Source organism: Halichoerus grypus, chromosome X (genome assembly GCF_964656455.1).
Source record: "Halichoerus grypus chromosome X, mHalGry1.hap1.1, whole genome shotgun sequence".
In the NCBI taxonomy this organism is placed as follows: Eukaryota; Metazoa; Chordata; class Mammalia; order Carnivora; family Phocidae; genus Halichoerus; species Halichoerus grypus.
In genome coordinates this window covers 122078320-122098406 of record NC_135727.1, presented here as the reverse complement: position 1 = coordinate 122098406, position 20087 = coordinate 122078320, and the positions used below count along the sequence as shown (strand labels likewise).

Here is a 20087-nt window from a genome sequence, read left to right as displayed (position 1 = left end):
CCTGCCTGCAAGGTGGTGCGCTCACCACCTCGGGCAGGGGACCTCAGTGACTCGCTGCCTGGGGCCAGGAAGCCTCAGCTCCTCGCCTGGTGGAGCTCCCTCTGGGGCTGCTTGAGTGTCCTCGTTGGCCCGGCAGCTGGCTTCCACATCGCAAGGACCCAGAGAGAGAGAGAGAAGGTGAAAGTAGCTCTGCCTTGTGTGCCCTGATCTTGGAAGTTACCCTCCATCCCCTCCCACCGCGACCTCTTCGTTTGAAGCCAGGCACTAAGTCCAGTCCTACATAAGGTGGGGGCGGGGGGAGAATTAGACTTCACCTCTTAGAAGGTGGACTATCAAAGAATTTGTGGGCATATTTTAAAACCACATCACACCTTCTGGTTTTCCTTCTCAGCCTCTTTTACCAGCCTTGGTTTCCACAGAGCTCTGTCTCCTATATAGATGTAGATGACTTTGAAATGTGAATCTCGAGCCCCATCCTCTCTCTGCTGCATTCTTCACCTAGCCATTGGGATGTCCCGTTGAGCTTTGGACATCCCAAACTGAGCTCTGGATCAGCTCTCCAGAACTCACTGTCCCCCATCTCACCCATTCTCCCTATTCCAGGACAAACAGTATCCAAACTGGTCCAAGCCAAAAACCTGGGCGTCATTTCTGACAACTTACTCTTCTCCCCACTTGTATTCACTCTGGTGCTAAATCCTATCGCAGACGGAGCCTCAAGCCCATCTGCTTCTCTCTCTCCTGCCCACCACCACCCAGCCACGCACTGTCATCTCTCACCTGAACCCCAACAATAGCTGCCCTTTGCTGCTTCTCTTGCCCCCTCTAGTTCACATTCCAGAGGGTTCCTCTTAAAACTTAAATCACATCGTGTTAGCCATCTCCTTAAAGCCTTCCAGTGACTTTGCATTGGATTCAGAATAAGATCTGTTCTATTTAAGATGGCGTAAAAGGCCCTGTGGGTCTTGCCCGTTTCTCTAACTCCCCATTTTCTGTCATTCCCCACCGTGTTCTCTGTGGATGGAAACTAAAGGAGCTGCCTGGATGACACTTGCTTTATTGACTACCTTCTCTTCCTCATCTCACTTCCCCACCCCCCACCCATGTGCCTTTACCTCGTAGACAAACCACTTGCGCTCACATCCTTGTCTCAGTCTACTTCTGGGGGAGCCCACACTAAGACACTCCCCATGCCCGATTTCCACCCAAGTCCCGAGCGTGGAAGGTAAATGAGAGAAATAGAGGAAGCAAGGGAAGGTGCTGAGGTTTGATCTACCGCCGATGACATGGGAAATTTGAAGATGGAGAACACACACCGGTACGCACTTGATAACCAGCCGTTTGTTGACGAGGCTCTTCGATGCCCACACATCCAGGCAGCTGAGACGCTTTGGGGCATCCCTGGGCCTGTTGGACCTGGACTCTGTATGTTGAAGATGGGTGGAAGCCAGAATTAATCTTAACCAGTACGGTACAATGGACTTGCCGTACTGGGAATGCTGATGAAAACAAAAGGAAACAAAACAAAGAACCCTCATGGCTGGACCTTATGGTCTCTATTTAGAAAAAAATTTATTTCATTTGTTGGGCCACATTTAAATATCAGCAAAAAGAAGTTTTAACTTCTCAATTTGTCTTGGAGAAACACTGTCATAAAGTTTCCTGGAACCTGACCATAAACAAGCACACTAAGAATTCAGGCAAGGTATATTTTCGCAGAAAATAAGGAATCCCAGGAAGAAACACTACACTACTTACACAATCCCTGGAATGTTTTTAAATTAACCTCAGCTGTGGAGACGGCATTTGTGATTAATTTGATCAGTGTAGACAGCAAGCTGTATAATGCGTTAAAGGAACTGGGACAATTGAGCGTTCAGTTCAGACTCCCACAGCTCAGGGCCTCCTCTCCACAGAGACTCGCTCACCTGCACGGACACTTCCCTGCCTTGGGACCAGGCTCCCTGGGCCTTCCATATGCCAACCAGGGTTCAGCAAGAGAGATCTGAGAGAGCTGCTGGCTGGCCCGGCCAGACCTCCTGAGATGGCAGAGGATGTTGCTGGGGTCATTTCCGTCCAAGATCAGGAGTTCTCTTTCTAGGTTCCTAAATTCCTTTTGATTGATTACCCCACGTTTATCGGGTCCCGTGAGGTTGGGTCAATCCAGCCAAATGCATACCAGCTCATTATACTCAGACATGTATTACATTCCAGTGATTGGTACTCTGCCAGAACCGTGCCTCCCTGGTATCTTGGAATGCGCTGCTCCAATTTTATACATTTTAAAAAATACGTGCTTCACTAAATATGGAACTAAATGCAATTCATATTGATAGTTTTGTAAGTTTTTTTTTTAAAGAGAGGTAGAGAAGGGGGAGTGGTGAGGGGGAGAGACAGAATCCTGAGCAGGCTCCATGCCTGATGCGGGGCTTGATCTCACAACCCCATGATCATGACCTGAGCCAAAATCAAGAGTCAGACGCCTAACCGACTGAGCCACCCAAGCACCCCTTATAAGATTTCTTTTTGTATGACTAGATTCACATATGAGGAAAAAGATCATGTGCCCTAGACTTTAGGAAAAGAAATGATTCTTGAAATACTACTCTGTTGATCAGGGTAGGCTAATTTCTACATCAAAACAGTCTCAAAATCGCAGTGGCTGAACACAGTAAAGTTTATTTCTTTGTCTGCCTTGAAGTCCCCGACATGTTGGAGAGACTGCTGTGTGTTTTCACACAGGACCAGGCTCCATCCATCTTGAAGGGCCATTTCCTGCAGGCCAGCAGAGTCCTTTTTATTCAGCGGGCTGATAGAAAAGGAGCATGTCCAGGATCCCGTGGGAGGCTTTGTGAACAGGCTTGGAGGTGGTCTGCCCACGTTCCACTGGCCTAAACCGGTCACGTGGGTCCACCTAGCCGGCAGGCTGGCTGGGGAGCATGGTGTAGCTTTGTGCCCAGGAGAGAGAGAAATAGGTTTGCTGAGCACTGAAACTTCTCTTCCATGATCATTAAATTGTAACATGAAATTACAGATATTTGGCCATTTTTAACTTATAGAAGTTTCATGTAGTTTAACCTAATCGTTTACGTCCCTTATCCAGAACACTCACAACCAGATATTAAAATAAAAGAATAATTGAATTGATGATGGGAAAGTTAGTGATTGCACAGGAATTAGAGCAAAGGACAGGTAGAAGGAGAGGATGCTGGGGAAGTAATGTGAATAATTTGTTAATATTAACTTACAATGCCATGCAAGAACTATGTATGCAACTATAGATTAAAGCTTTTTAAGCAGTTTTTTAAAAAGTTTATGAGATAGTGTGCCCTGCTCTTATTGTCAATGTCATGCTTGCGTGTGCTGGATTCCTTTCTTCCCCCCAATAATATTGTTTCAACTTAAACAGAAATATTTTAGTATTTACTTTTCTTTTTTATCCATAATTTTAAATGACTGCATATGTGCATTAAAAAAAACCCTGGCAGGCTTAGAATGCAGAGCTGAATGCTTGGTGTAATAAATCAATTTCCTCTGGCATCTACAAATCAGCAAGTGATTATTAGCCATTTTATCCACCAGAGATTTCCCCCCTTTAAACTGTTTTTCCATTTTCATGACCAGATGTAGAATTTGATGATTAAACTACTAAAATCCCATTTGTGGCTGTCCCTTTGAGGCATCTCTCAAAACTGGGTGAATACAGGGATGGCACGTCCATCAATTAAAAGGCATGTTGCTCATTTATGGACGTGCATGGTTCTCTGATGGTTTTTCCTACGATGTTGCAAGCTACTTGGTCTTCTCTAGGAAATATGCACAGAACATGTCACTGCATCTACAGAGCAGCTGTGGGCCAAACTGCTGTTTTCTGGTTTGTGTACTTGCCCAAACATCAGAATCCACTTTATGGTTCTCAGTCATGAGTCGATTCTTACTGATTGTTTCCCTTTTTTTTTTTTTTTTTTTTAAAACAAGTGAAAATAAGGCTAGATTCAATAACAAATTTGTTATCTTCTAACAAAGCTGTAATCGTAAAATGCATCTGTGACTGAAGAAGGATTTTTTTCCAGTGGATAAGAAACCTTACTTGATTAACAAGTTTTTGGTGGCCCAAGTGTTAGTCATTAACATTTTGGAGAGCTTTACAAGTGATAGTTTGTACAATGTCAAAAATGATGACTTGGGAGAAATTGATACACCTCAGATTTCTCAGCTTCACCTTTTCACCTAAAGACAAGCATGTGAAAGCAATAAAATTCGAGAAAGAGGATTTCTCTGGAGAGTTGTGGTAATGTGCAAACAGTATATGAATTTCATCTTCTGGTAACTTTCTCCTTTTAGTTAACCCCAGCCAGTGTTCTTTACAATCAAAAGTAATTCACTTTGACCAATACATATGAAATGGTTTGCCCACCTGTACAGAGGACCCTGGACTCTTTCACTAAAGTTTTTAATTAGGCTTTTAAAAAAATATATTTCAACCAGATTCAATTTTTTTTGTTGTGATTTCACATCTAACAGTTTCGATAATCTTTTTTTTTTTTTTGAGGTGTAACTGACATGTAACATTATATTAGTTACAGGTATACAATATAATGATTCAATATTTGTATATATTGCAAAATGATCACAATAGGTCAACTTACTATCTGTCACCATACATACTTATAAATTTTTTTCTTGTAATGAGAACTTTTGAGATTTATTTTCTTAGCAACTTTCAAATATGCAAAATAGTACTTTAACTACAGTCACCATCTGTACGTCACATCCCTGTGACTTGTTTTATAACTGGAAGTTTATACCTTTTGACCCCCTTCACCCATTTCACCCCACCCCCCACCTCCCTGCCTCTGGCAACTACCAATCTGTTCTCTGTATGTATGAGCTTGTTTTTTATTGTTCTTTGTTTTTTAGATTCCACATATAAGTGAGCTCATGTGGTATTTGTCTTTCTCTGACTTATTTCACTTAGCATAATGCTCTCAAGGTCCATCAGTGTTTTCCCAAATGACAGGTTTTCACTCTTTTTTTTTTTAATGACTGCATAGTATTCCATTGTGTATGTATACCACATTTTCTTTACCCATTCATCCGTCATTGGACCCTTAGGTTGTTTCCAGATCATGGCTATTGTATATAATGCTGCAGTGAACATGGGACATGCATGTATCTTTTCAAGTTAGTGGCTTCATTTTCTTTGGATAAATATCCAGAAGTGGGATTGCTGGCAAATGGTAGTAATTTTGTGAGAAACCTCCATACTGTTTTCCACAGCGGCTGCACCAATTTACATTCCCATCAGCAGTGCGCGAGGTTCCCTTTTCTCCACATCCTCACCAACACTTGTTATTTCTTGTCTTTTTGATAATAGCCATTCTGCCCAATGTGAGGTGATATCTCATTGTGGTTTTTGATTTGCATTTCCCTGATGTTGAGTGATGTTGAGCGTCTTGTCATGTGTCTGTTGGCCATCTGGATGTCTTTGGGGAAATGTTTATTCAGATCCTCTTCCTATTTTTTAATCAGATTGGTCTTTTTGTTATTGAGTTGTATGAGTTCTTTCTATACTTGGGGTATTAACCTCTTGCCAGATATATGATTAGCAAATATTTTCTCCCATTCAGTAGTTTGCCTTTTCATTCTGTTGATGGTTTCCTTTGCTGTACAGAAGTTTTTTTAGTTTGATGTCCCACTTGTCAATTTTTGCTTTTGCTTTTGGTGTCAAGTTTCAGTACATTGTTGCTTACTGAGTTCCCCCTAGTCTTATGGAGGCTGCTTTGTTTTGCAAAATCCCTGATATTTCCAACTGCTTGAAATCCTTCTATAACTCCCCAGAGCCTTCAGGGTGGACAAAATGTTTTGCATGGTCACAGGCCTTTTCTTTGCGGCCCCTGCTTATCTCCCTGCTACCTTCTCCTCCCCTCTATTCTCTCCACTTCCCTCCCCACTTCCCTTCCCACTCCCCTGCTCTAAGCACACACCACTTTCTAGACTCTAGTCTACAGGCCACCAACTCCTCAGATTTTTGGTGGCTCCCTCCTTGACACAGGCTGTTTTCTCTGCCTGGAACACCTTCCCTACCCAACAGCCTCCTTCCATTTTACCCAGGTAAGTCCCACCAGTCTCCAGGATTCATATCAGGCCCCATTTCCTCCAGAAAACCCCTCACCCACCCACCCCTAACCTAACGACTCCTACATCTTCCCCTAGCTCCAAGAACTTACTCCTTTCATGATATTTGTCAAGTTGTAGTATAATAATCTGTTCACTTGCCCAGCTGCATCCCTAGACTGTAAGTTCTTTGTGGGCAGGGGCTGTTCTCATATATGTCTAGAGTCTCAGTGCCTACTACAGTGCCTGACATGTGTAATTACCTAATACATTTTAGGTGAAAAAAGTGGATAGATGGATGAATGAATAGTGCAGGGGAGGAAAGATAATTTTCCCTCTACCCTTCTAGGTTCTTGGCTGAGATCCCCCTGTAATAAAAGATTAATAGGAGAAAACCAGACAGAAGTAAATAACTTATATACCTGCTGTACACCTGGGAGATACCCAGGAAAACTGAGTAACTCAAAATGGCACAAGCCACCACCTTAATACCTGGCTAAAGATAAAAGATGTTGTTGGAGGTTGGGGGAGCAGGTTATGGGAGGTGACCAGGCAAAGCACAGTAAGTAAGGATAAGGTTGTTACACAGATTTAAGCCCTGGCCTTCTCCATTGATAACAGCTTCTTCTTCCTTTTTTTTTTTTTTTTTTAAAGATTTTATTTATTTGAGAGAGAGAAAGCACAAGTAGGGGGGAGGGGCTGAGTGAGAAGCAGGCTGCCTGCTGAGCAGGGAGCCCAATGTGGGGCTCGATCCCAGGACCCTGGGATCACGAGCTGAGCCGAGAGCAGATGCTTAACCGACTGAGCCACCCAGGCACCGCTGATAACAGCTTCTTGAGATTCAGAGAGGGAGACAGCCTTGTATATGGAGATTTCCCTTATAAATATAAATATCTCTTACACAAGGGTAACTTTTTTTTTTTTTAAGATTTTATTTATTTGCTTGAGAGAGAGCGTGCACACATGTGCGTGACAACAGAGGGAAAGGGAGAGGCAGATCCCCGCTTAGCAGGGAACCTGACTTGGGGCTCAGTCCCAGAACCCTGAGATCATGACCTGAGCCGAAGGCAGATGCTTAACTGACTAAGCCACCCAGGCGCCCCACAAGGGTAACTTCTACTCAGGTTTTCAGAGCTTCTCCTGTGTCTGCTGTTTCTTAAAAATAATCAGCCCAAAATAATCCTTATGCCAAAGAAGCATGTTTTGGGGTGGCAAATCCTGTTCCCCTTCCATACTTTGGTCAGCTGTATTCCTGCCTGACTTCTAATATGAATGTAAAGTCACCTGGTCTTTTTTTGTGGCCCTGGTTTCTTCATGTGTAAATTGATAGGTTAGAACTGGCTGATGTCTGAGGTCACTTTCTTTAAGGTGAAATTCTACAGTGAGCTCCCCTTGCAGTGAAAACTGATTCTTACATACATTAAAAAGTTAAGTCACATGGGAACTGTGGCAGCCATGAGAATGTGCCTTGCAGACTTCCAGCTGCTGGGAGTGCGACTGACCCAGGGCCCCCACTACTCTGCTCTTGGAAAGCCATCACCACATTTGAGCAAGGCCATGCCTCCCACGGGCTGCTTCTGCCAGGCCACCTTCCAGAAGGAGCATGGCAGGGATACCACGGCAGGACTGTTTGTGGGAAATACCACTCTCCTCTGAAGGTCAGTTTTGGCTCCCAGACTCCTCCTCAGTTTTGCCAAACCCTCCTTAGACTTACCCAGCAGCCTTGGATACCTCCATCCGACCTTTGTTCCATCTTTGCTTTGCTCGGGGTCAGCCTCGCATGGTGATCCGATGGCCCTCCCAGCCTTCCCCAGCTCTCTCTCCCAGGTGTTTCCTGTAATAACATCCTTGCGTGTTTATTCCCCTCATGGCTTCTGCTTCTCAGAGGACTCAGACTAAAGCAGAAACCTAGTTCAAACTGCAATTCATTTCATTGATTATGAGTCCATGGCAGTTTTAAACTTTATACCTTATTCAACACATCTAACAGCAATCTTAATCCTACTGCTAGTACTACTAAAAGTGATGAGTTAGGGAACATTTCCTGTGTTACTCACTGCTCCAAGCCCTTTATATATATTGCATCATTCCATTGTCACAAAAACCCTTAAAGTAAATACCCTTTTTATCCCCATTTCACGAATGAGATAGTTGAGGCATAGAAAGGCAAAGTAACTTGCTGAAAGTCACAGGTTCATGTATAGTAGAGTCATGATTCAAACTCAAGGAGACCGTCACTCATGTTCACTCACTCTCTCTCCAGTAAATAAATTAAGATTTTATTTATTTATTGGAGAGAGAGAACTAGTGGTGGGGAGGGGTAGAGGGAGAGAGAGAGAGAAGCAGACTCCCTGCTGAGCAGGGAGCCGGATGCAGGCTCCATCCCAGGACCCTGGAGATCATGACCTGAGCCGAAGGCAGATGCTTAACTGACTGAGCCACCCAGGTGCCCCCATAAATAAAGTCTTAAAAAGAAACTGCAGTAAGATACCACTTCCCACCAACTAGAATGGCTGTAATAAAAAAAATGGACAATAACAAGTGCTGGTAAGGATGGAGAAATTGGAACCCTTATACACTGCTCGTAGGATTGGAAAATGGAGTAGCCATCTTGGAAAACAGTCTGGCAGTTCCTCAAAAAGTTAAACATGGTTACCATATGACCTAGCAATTCCACTCCTAGGTATATACCAGAGAGAAATGAAAACATATGTCCATACAAAAACTTGTACACCAGTGTTCATAGCAGCATTATTCGTTTGAGCCAAAACATGGAAACCACCCAAATGTCCATCAACTGATGACTGGATAAACAAATGTGGTCCATCCATACAATGGAAGGTTATTCAGCCATAGAAAGGAATGGAGTACTATTACATGCCACAGCATGGACGAACCTTGAAAGCATATTAAGTGAAAGAAGCCGGACATAAAAGATCACATAGTGTACGATTACATTTCTGTGAAATGTCCAGAAAAGGTAAATGCAGAGGCAAAAAGTAGATTTGTGGTGACCAGGGGTTGGAGGATTGGGGGGCGGGGAATTGGGACTAACTGCTAATGGGTATGGTATTTCTTCTTGGAGGAATGGAAATGTTCTGGGATTAGATAGTGGTGATGGTTGCATAACATAGTGAATATACTAAAAATTACTGCACTTTATTATGTGAATTATATCCATTTTAAAAATGCTACACAAAGATTCTTAAGTCCATCATTCTGTGTGGACTAGCACTTATTTACTTGACACACTTTATGTTCAGTAGTCTCTAGTTTCTTGTTTGGGAATTGTTAGTTATGTGCAGACGGGGTCAAGATTGTGGTATCCCCTGCAGAATTGTTAGTCATGTCCAGATTAGATTATGTAAGGTGACTGTATTATTATGATACTTACCATGCTGTCCTCTGCTGCAATATATCTGTTTATGATGGTTTGGGAATTTAAGAGAGTACAGATTGGGTCTTTTTCATCACTCTGCGTGCCTAAGACAGTACTTGAGATACTGCAGGTACTGAATAAATGTTTCACTTGCAGTAGGACTTAACAAGGGGCAGTTGGCAGTGCCCAGAGACGTTTTTGCCTGCCACAACTGCAGAGTGGGTGCTTCTGCCATCTATAGGTAGAGGCCAGGGATGCTGGTACATCAACCCTGGCTGAGATGCACAGGACAGCCCCCAACAGCAAAGATTTCTCTGGCCCAAAAGTCAGTCGTACAGAGGTTGAAAAACCCTGTTCTAAATTGTTGAGCAGGGTGCCTATGTGGCTCAGATGGCGAGGCATCTGCCTTCGGCTCAGGTCATGATCCCGGGGTCCTGGGATTGAGCCCCACGTCGGGCGCCCTGCTCAGAAGGGAGCCTCCTTCTCCCTCTCCCACTCCCTCTGCTTGTGCTCTCTCTCTCAAATAAATAAATGAAATTTTTAAAAAAATAAATGATTGAGCAAATGACTTACAAATCCCCCAAATTAGTTTCATCAGAAGATGAAAAAAAAGGTCCCTTTAAGGAAAATTAAATCATAAAATCATCCTTGCATTTGGTGTTCTCAGTTAATGAAATGTCGCAGACCATATCTTTGTGGCTCTTAACTGAAGAACCACGTGGGTGGGAGAGGCAGAGCGCAGGGGAGAACTGCAAGGCTGTGGCACTTCCCAGCCTTGACTAAGGATTATTAACTTGCAGAGAATTCAGTCCTGCAGCAGAAAGCACGTGGTCAAATGTGCATCCCTTGTCTGTTAAAGAGCCCAGGAACCATTTTACGTTTAATTTAATCTGCCCAAGGAAACAATCCCAGCCCTCCACAAAATACACAACTCAAGTCTTTTCTTCCAGAAGCTGGTGGCAGCCCCGCCCACTACTAACTAGGTCAGTAAGTACGTAACTGTGCAGTGAGGTCCAGTCGTGGCCCAGAATGCTGAGGGGCACTTGGTGGCCAGGCTCACTCCTTCGGGTCTCTGGATCAGGGGTCGGCAAGCTAAGGCCTGCAGGCCAAGGCTGGTGGCCCTCTGTTTTTACATGACCAGTGAGCTAAGCCTGGTTTTACCCTTTTTTTTAAAGATTCTATCCATTTATTTGACAGAGAGAGAGCACAAGCAGGGGGAGCGGCAGGCAGAGGGAGAGGGAGAAGCAGGCTCCCCGCTGAGCAGGGAGCCCAGTGCAGGGCTCGATCCTAGGACCCCGGGATCATGACCTGAGCCGAAGGCAGACACTTAACTGACTGAGCCACCCAGGCGCCCCTGGTTTTACCTTTTCAACTGGTTAAAGCTAAACCAAAGGAAGAATGATATTACATGACACGTGGAAAGTATATTAAATTCAAGTTTCGGTGTCCATAAATAAAAGTTTTATTGAACCCAGTTATGCCCGTCTGTTTGCTGTTGGCCACTGTTGCCCGTCTAGCTGCTCTTGGGCATGGACAGAGACCGCTCGACCCTCTTGATGGCAAAGCCTACAATATTTACCATCTGACCCTTTCTGAAAAGCATTTGCCAACCCCTGCTCTACGGTTAAAGAGTTTAGCAAATGGTGTTCCGAGGAGGCAGTGAGGAATGAGAAGCCACCCTGGGCTGGAGTCCCTGACATGTGGCTCTGCTGGGGACGTGGCTGTACCCCACTGGGCTGGCGCTTCCTCATCTGGGCACGGGAGGGCTTTGCTGGAGGTTCTCTAGAGCCCTTCCAGCTCCGAACTGTCTGGGGTGTGTGGAGAGTCCAGTTTGTGTGGTGGTTCCCAGGTGGCCGATGAGGTAAACGCACAGCAGTCTTGTCAGGGACAGAGCCACGGGGCCACGGCGTCACATTACCACACTCGGCGCTGGAGCGGACACAGACCTGGACCGCCCCTGTGTCTGTACAGAGCAGATTGGAAAATTGGCGCTCGACAGGGTTTGGAGACAAGCTCTTGGCCACTTTCACGCGCCCTAGTTTTATAGATTATGTAACCGGATTCTTTTAACCCCGGGGAAGAGAGAAATGGACAACACCCATGATTGGAGAAGGCTGGCAACCCCAAATTCAGGCTTTCTGGATCTAATTGAGCCCTTAGGGCAGGTTTATTGAATTTCACCAGGTAATTGTCATCTCTCCTGTTCATTTACTGGCAGGAAAGAGTCTCTGTTGCCCTTTTTGTGTTCTCCATATTAACATGCGACTCTTTACCCACAGTCCAAAGGATCATGGGCTGTCCACGTCCGCGCTGCAGCCCGGGGTCTGTCGCTATGGGACTAAGCTGGCCTGCTGCTATGGCTGGAGAAGGAACAGCAAGGGAGTCTGTGAAGGTAATTGTGTGAAAACTCAGACCACCCTGGGATCAAGTCGTAGGCCAGTGTCCTTAGGTTTTTATCCGGGACACCATAAGCTGTCACCAAATTGTCCACCCATTGTCACCAAATCCCTTAATCTGTTAAATAGGATAAACACACAACCACATGTCCCATACACTTTAGGTGCTACTGTGGATCATGCTGGATTATACACGGTAAAGCACAAAAATCTTAGCTTGTTTTGGTAAGAATAACAGTACTACCTTCTTTCTGTCTCTGCCCCAAACTCCTCCTCTCTAGCTGGTTCAAAAATATCTGGATAGACCACAAGTGAAGACAGAACTTGATAATATCCAGAATCTATAAACCATTGAAAAGCACTGATAAGGCTCCTACGGGCTCAGTCTCATGCAAAACCTTCCACCAGCAGTTTCCTGGTGACAAGATGACAAGAGTATCAAGATACTAGAAAAGATATTTGAAGAGCATTATTGCCTACCCAGATAAAGAAAGTTAGAAGATCCCCCTGGGGCTCTGTCAATTCAAAAAGAGGGTGGGTCCTCACGCTGACTGGGTCTATAGTGTCATGATCAAGGGCATTGTCTTGGGGATGTCAGAATGATGTGGGTGACCTTGGGTGCGTAGGTAAGCTGGCTGAGGCTCCACTTCGTCAGCAACGTGGAGAGATTAATCCCTAGTTCAGAGGGGAAAGAGTGTAAGCATTGAAGGGTATGCTCATTACCTGGCATGCATAGAAAATATCTCCTAAAGCACCCTTGACTCAGAAAGGACGGCTGACTCTCCTGTCCCTTCAGAGCACATGTGATGCAGGCATTACATGTCGCTGTAGTCTTTTTCTAGACACAGCACATTTTTATGTGAAGGCAGTCAGGTGGAAAGGGGCAAAAACCACGTGGACCGCATGATTTGGAGTCTTACACGAGCCTCAGCACCTCCTGCCATAAAACTTACATGTCTCTGGTGAATAAATGAGGGTGAGCTTTGGCTTTCTGTAAGGTCTATTCTGTTACTAAATCAAAGCAATCTGGCCACGCCGCAGACAGCCGGTCACATTCTTGATGTTTTTGTGGACAATGTAATACCATAGGCAGGAAAGAATTTAAAGCGAACTGTTAAAAGAGCACGTGCCGAGGGTTCAAGCACAATGCTCAGTAGGCATGTTTGGCAAGCGCAAGAGCTCATCAGCACCCCCGCCGCCCTGGTGAAGTGTTCACGTATTAAATTGCAATGATGTTTGTATCTAAAATCTGTTATTGTATTATATCCAATTTGTATGGTCCTTCTTGACAGTAAAGTCATCTGCTCCTTGAAGCACCAAGTAACGGGGTGATGAGCCCCTGATTGCCAGATCTCGGATTCCTAAGTCAGAGTGTGGGCTGTGTGGTAATGAGATGAGAACCCATGCCCACTTGCCCGAACAGGCAGAGTTGCACCCCAGCCTGGGAGATCCCAGTCCTCCCGGACTCCTCTTCCATCCATCTGTTCACCCTTCGTTCCTCCAGAGGCCCTGACTCCATGCTGGAGCTTTCTAGATCTTGGCTCCTGCCCTGCCTAAATCTGCTCCCAGGGCGGGATGGCTCAGCTCTGTATCATTAACCTTCAAATGTATGTCACTTAGCAAGATGTGGTAAGAGTCGTCCCTGAACAAATCCCAATGAACAGCTGCAGATGGAGGAGTTAGAGGGAGGATTGAACAAGAACTCTAGCTAAAGTACACTTAAATCTCAGGCCATTTTAGACATAAACTAAATTTCCCTGTGCTGTAGATTGGCTGTACAAGTCACAGATCCAAGGTCGCTGGAAATTGAAAACATCTTGCTGGAGCTTTGACCTTACAGCAGCAAGGGTATTATTCACCATTTCTCTTATGTTCTATTTGGCGTTGATCCTGGCTTTCCTATCTGGCCCACATTGGAAATAACTTTCCAGGGAGCAATCAGAGGCATTCAAGGCTTAAAAAAGTAAAAAATTTATTTTTCTAACATCTAAACTTAAAGCTGCATCTCCAAGAGCATATCCATAACAAAATAGACACTGGAAAGCAAAATTCTTTTTTGTCTCCAGGAGGGAAAGAATTTTGCTGAGAAGCATTTTTTCCTTACCTTCTCACTTATGATTTATTCAGAGCCATAAAATGTTTCCCTGTTAAAAGGTCTATACCGGTTACTTTATTTACTATTCGAAACTATTTGAGTGTCTAACATACCCACAGCACTATTAAATGCAGCAGGAGAAACAAAGATGAATGTTTAAGTCCCCGTTCTGAAGGGGCTGGGAATCGGGCAGTAGATAGAAGTGAAGGATAGAAGCCAAATATATTATTTCATAAGATGGAGCCTGATCGATTTCATGGGCGAGGCCTGCCCAAGTTCTGTGGAATTCTCAAAGTTGAGTGGGATTCTGATATGGCCGGAGAAATCACTGAAGGCTTCTGGAAGGTGGGCTCATGCAAGGTAGCTCTTGAAGGATCAGGAGGATATTAACCACTGGAGGGTGGGGAAGGGGTGCCCCAAGGCAGGGATAACAAGACAGGAAGAGGCAGAAAGGGTCCAGTTTAGAGAACAGCAGACAATCTAGTTTGACCACAGTGTTGCCTACATGTAGGGAGCAGAGTAGGCCAAAGGTACAAACTAAGATGGAAGCTGGGTCCTGGTGATGATACCTGTACGATACTCAAAGGGCAATAAAGATTATTTGGTGACTTCTGTGCAAGGCATGGCATGATCAGAGTCGTGCTCTTGGAATATCAGTTTAATGTTGTATCTGACATCAGATTTCCTAGGAGCAGAGCCTGTAAAGGGGATTCTTGTATCAAACATCTGTTGCAGGGTGCTCTGCAGAGAAATCTGTAAGGGAGTGAGGAAATAGGGGAAGGAGCCAGGCAAAGATGTGGTTTCAAGAGAAGTCTAGCTTCAGCCTGATCCCACAGGGAATTCTACACCACAGACTTTGTCCTGCCCCGAAAGCAGGGGCTAGGCTGTTAGACCCCATATCAGTTAAGCACCAGGTCACAGGCTGTGGTGGGGAGAAGCAGGGGCAGGGCGGGGGTGGGGGGCGGGGGGGAGAGGTGCAGTGTAATATCCCAGATCTCTGTGGGCAGCATGATTTCCATTAGCTAGATGAGTGTCTGTTCAATGAATGACTTGGGTGGTAGAAGCAGGGATAGGATGTTCTCACTGATGAGTTTGGGGACAAGAGAAGATAGAGATGAATGGGATTTTGAGTCCAGGTGACTGGGAGATAAATGTTAACATTAACAAAGAATAGGGTTTGGGGTCAAGGGGGAGATGCTGGGGTTGAGCCAGGGACTCAACGGGAAGGGAAGTAGACAGCATTCCTGGGCCATTGCTGAGTCATCTTCTCAGGCGCTGGCTAGTTCCTGAGCTCCTACTAGATCCAGAAGCTGCTCAGGGCTCCTGACTCGCTCTAGACTCCTCTCTCATTCATTTTTCTTTTGTCCTCTCGCCTCCTTCTCTTTGGGTTTTCCCATATTCCTTTTGTCCCATCCACTGCCTCTTCTCCCTACCTCCTCCCTATGAGCTGGACTCAAACATCCCATCATCTTTGACTATTTTTTCTTGCCCCCAACCCAGTAAAACTTTCTATTCTTGGTGTCTCTCCCATCACTTCTTTCACCCAGCAAATATTTATGGAGTGCCCAATTTGTGTCAGGTGTCTGGATACAGAAGTGAAAAAAAAACAAAACCAAACCCAGAAGAAACAAATCCTGCCTTTATCATGCCACCATCCTCCTCCTCATGATGCTTCTAGTTCCCATCCTTAGGGCTAGAAGTTGTGCCTCCCTGCCTACAGTCTGTGGCTCCATCATTTTGACTGATCACACACAGCTTTAAAAATAGAGTTTGATCATTCAAAAGCAAAATAGGAGAGAAAATATGGAAGACAAAGAAGAGGCCAGTGACAGAAAGAAGGAGGACCTTGGCACTTGACCCAGGATGGCTCTGGAGTCCCTTCCAGCTCCCACATCACAGTTCTTTTATTAAATGTTTTTGTGTTTATATGCAAAACTAGCTGACTGTGGTCTGGGAGGCTTTGTTTTTCTTTGAATGTCACTTGGAGGCATGGCAGTGCTAAGCAAAGTTATGATAAACTTGGATAAACTCGCACTCAGTTGGGGTGGAGGGGTGGAGGAGAGTGATCTAGTTCACAAGCAAAACACTCTCCAGTATCCCGAAGGGGAAAACAGACTAGAGAGGAAGCAGATCATCCTCTCTGTGCCCCCATGGATTTCTCCGCCATACAGAAGGCTGCTGAGTTTGACCTGTGTGCGTTTCTCTAACTACTCCTGTTCTTTTACCATCAAAACACTTTTCCCTTCCACAGCTACGTGTGAACCTGGATGCAAGTTTGGTGAGTGTGTGGGACCAAACAAATGTAGATGCTTTCCAGGATACACCGGGAAAACCTGCAGTCAAGGTCAGTACTACGGGCCGGGGTCCAAGTACAGACGTACCCCAGAGCTTTCAGAAGCTACGCAGTCATTGCAGCAGCGTTTGTGATAGACACTCCCGTGCCCGCCATTTTGTAGGTTGTAAGTCGAATCTTCAAATGAAAGGGTTTCAGACCTAGGTCTCTCAATCAGTCTCTTCCAGAAAAGTATAAAAGTCATTCCGATGTTTTTGTTAAGATGCCAGATCAAAGGCCTTTTTTTCTCCTGTCAAATAACTTTTGTCTTCTAAAATGATTTTCATTGTGTTTTTCCACTACCAAAGTAATGCATATTTTTTACTGAAAAAAAACCCCAACGATGCAAAAGGATATAAGTTAAAAAGTGGGAGTTTCCGCCCCCCCCCCCCCAGTCCCTCCTTGAACTAGTGTGAACAGTTTGTCCTCAGTCTCTGAAGGGCCCTTCTCTGGGTCGGTCCATTCTTACTGCATGTACGGGTCAGCACATACAGAGTTAGCTTGTGCTTCTTAAGGCTGTATCCTCAGCCCCGATGCAAACGCTTTTATCATTTGTGTAAAAAATACTTTGTTTAACCACTCTCATCTACTTTGTCTCCAATTTCTCGCCATTACAAGCTGTGCTAAGTCAGACGTCATTCTACACATATCCTTGCACCCTTGAGTATTTTTATAGGATAAACGTCTGAAAATAGAATTGTTGGGTTGAATGACATGCATGTTTTTATTATAATTGACATATTTTAAAAGGTACTTTAGGACTTATCATAAGCTGTTTATCCGAAGATATTAAAGAGTGTATTTATACTATTAACCACAGTGGTTCTCAACTTGGGCAATTTTATTCCCCAGAAAGAGTTGCCAGATAAATTATAGATCTCAAGTTCAGATTTAAATTGCAGATAAACAACAGATAATTTTATAGGGTGCATAGGTCTTAAATATTGCATGGGACATACGTCTACGAAAAAAGTATTAGTTAATTATCTAAAATTCAAATTTAACTGGGCATCCGTATTTCTGTTTGCTCCATCTGGGAACCTTACCCCAGGGGACATCTGGCAAGGTCTGAAGACGTTTGGGGGTGCTCCTGGCATCTAGTGGGTGGGGCCCAGGGAGGTGCTCAGCCTCCTACAGTGCGCAGGGCAGCCCCCACCGCAGAGAATGATCTGACCCAAATGTCAGCAGTGCTGAGGCCAAGAGACCTGGGCGTGAAGAAGCCTGCTGTAATTAAGAAAGTGTCCACAGTCCGATAATGCAGTTGAGCTAAGAGCACATCAAGTTCAGCTGTCCTTGGGGCTGCCAGCCTTCTGGAAGGAAGGATGGAGTCCTAGAGACGGGCAGGCAGCCACTCCACTGTGCCACCCCTAGGCCTCACTGCCAAGCCCCAAGGTTGGCCGCATACACTGAAATAGCTACCAGCCCTGCAGCTCAGAGGGGAACCTCTGAGTCTCTGCTGTCCCACCACCAGAAGAGGCCAGCACCCTAGGGTGCTTCTGAGAACTGCACCCACCGGCTTGATTGAGGCGCGTCAAGGATCGTGCTCTCATAAGTAATGATCCAGCACGTCCCTTACCAGAGGGGTTCACACCAGAAAACCTGTTTCTCTGTATTGTCCTGGATTCTGTACCAACATATCTTCTGCAGAGGTTTGGAAGAGAGAAGATATTTTTCATGCTGGTTTTCAATTCCCGGTAAAATATTAGTGTTGAGGGAGTGGTCTAGTTGGCTCAGGTTCCCGCAGCTTTCCTGGCCCCAGGGTGGCATGATCAAAGTCCTTATATATCCATTAATGGTGACAGGCCTCAGCCCTCCACTGTGGTGTCTTTCCCCCCAAATCCTTCTTCCACACGACGAGTGAGTCACCTCTGAGTTAGGGCCAAGGGATGGGGTATTTCTGGATTTCCCATTAATGTCCAATTAGCTTTTTCCAGTTCCCCCTTTTGAAGGGGTTAGAACCCATGCAGGAGAAGGTAGAGTAGAGGGGATAAGCAATGGACGAAGAGCTTTCAAATGTCCCACTAAGACGTCAGAAAATTCCTGTACAAGGTTCTTGTCAGAGGTGAAAGCAGCCACTTCTTTATTTTCAAGGGTACGCTTTGCCTGTTGCCCTGCTGAATTTTGGTCTTACACAGAATTTGGCTCTTTTCTCCTTCCTATATCTTCCTTGAAGAAGTTAAGCCATGAGGCACCCACATGACCACATTTCCAAAGATAAGCTCCTCTACCCATGATTGCTTTTTTTTAAAGATTTTATTTATTTGGGCACCTGGGTGGCTCAGTCAGTTGGGCATCTGCCTTCGGCTCAGATCAAGATCCCGGGGTCCTGGGATTGAGTCTCTCGTTGGGCTCCCCTCTCTCAGCAGGAAGCCTGCTTCCCCCTCTGCCTCTGCCCCTCCCCCTGTTTGTGCGTGCTCTCCCTCTGTCAAATAAATGAATAAAATTAAATTTAAAAAATATTTTTATTTATTTGAGAGAGATAGAGAGCACATGAGTGGGTGGGCAGGGGCAGAGGGAGAAGCAGACTCCGCCCGAGCAGGAGCCCAATGTGGGGCTTGATCCCAGGACCCTGAGATCATGACCTGAGCCGAAGGCAGACGCTCAACGACTGAGCCACCCAGGTGCCCCAAAAAGTCATTAATTCTTAGTATTTAAATTCTTTTTAGGAAGCACTGAGACGCACAGAGAAGAAAGTCACCCTCAATCTTAGTCCCTGGAGATAACCATTATTGGCATTTAGAGCATAGCCTCCCAGGCTTAAATGGCGTCCTACAGCCTCACCACCGATAGCTGCCTGTCAGGGCTCCCTCTGGAAGGGTGTGAGCCCACACAAGTTAGTTGGTGTGGGGCTGCCCAAAACAGGAACAACTGAAAGGAGGCATCGCTGTGGGCCCCTGTCATAGGTAGCCTGGGACAGTACTAAAGGCTAAAGTATCTAAATTGTATTTCTAGCTTTTTATTCTATTATACACACAGAATTGTGCATATATCAACAATGTACTGCTCAATGAATTTTCAAATACATCCACATAACCAAGAAACAGAAACTCAGTAGCCTTCCTGAAGACCCCTCCTGCTCCCCTCCAGTGACTTGCCCCCCACCCCCAAGGAGCTCTATCTTGACCTTCTACACCACAAATTAGTTGTGCCTGACTTTTTTTAAAGATTTATTTATTTGAGAGAGCATTAGTGGGGAGAGGAGCAGAGGGAGAAGCAGACTCCCCGACATGGGGCTCAGTCCCAGGACCCTGGGATCATGACCTGAGCGGAAGGCAGACACTTAACTGACTGAACCACCCAGGTGCCCCTGTGCCTGGCTTTTTTTTTTTTTTTTTTTTTAAAGATTTTATTTTTAAGTAATCCATACACCCAATGTGGGGCCCAAACTCACAACCCCGAGATCAGGAGTTGCATGCTCCACTGACTGAGCCAGCCAGGCGCCCCTTGCCTGATTTTTAATGTACTCCTTTGTCTCCAGCTTCTTGCACTCACTCTTGTGGTTGTGAGCTTCATCCGTTGTGGCTTGGAGCTATAGTTCGTTCAGCCTCATTGCTGTATAGTATTCCTTTGCACGAATATACAAGTCATCTCTCCTGCCCTCTGTTGGGAGATGTTTGGGTTCTTTCCCGCTTGGGGCTATTAAGAATAGTGCTACTGTGATCATTTTAGTACATGTTTTCTTGGTGGGCGCACATCCATGTTGCCGTTGGGGATCTAGTCGGGAGTGGAATTGCTAGGTCATGGGTATCCGTGTCTCTAGCTACAGTA

At 45.2% G+C, this 20087-nt stretch overlaps 1 protein-coding gene across 4 annotated transcripts in view; it reads left to right on the top strand.

The window, feature by feature from the left end:
- The window catches only part of EGFL6 (EGF like domain multiple 6), a 58436-nt gene that overhangs the window by 7207 nt on the left and 31142 nt on the right, over positions 1-20087 (top strand). For all 4 annotated transcript variants that reach the window (XM_078063983.1, XM_078063982.1, XM_036100004.2 and 1 more), the window contains exons 2-3: positions 11776-11888; positions 16239-16331. In XM_078063983.1, coding sequence (XP_077920109.1) covers positions 11776-11888; positions 16239-16331 — 206 coding nt within the window. The remainder of the gene's footprint in view (positions 1-11775; positions 11889-16238; positions 16332-20087) is intronic.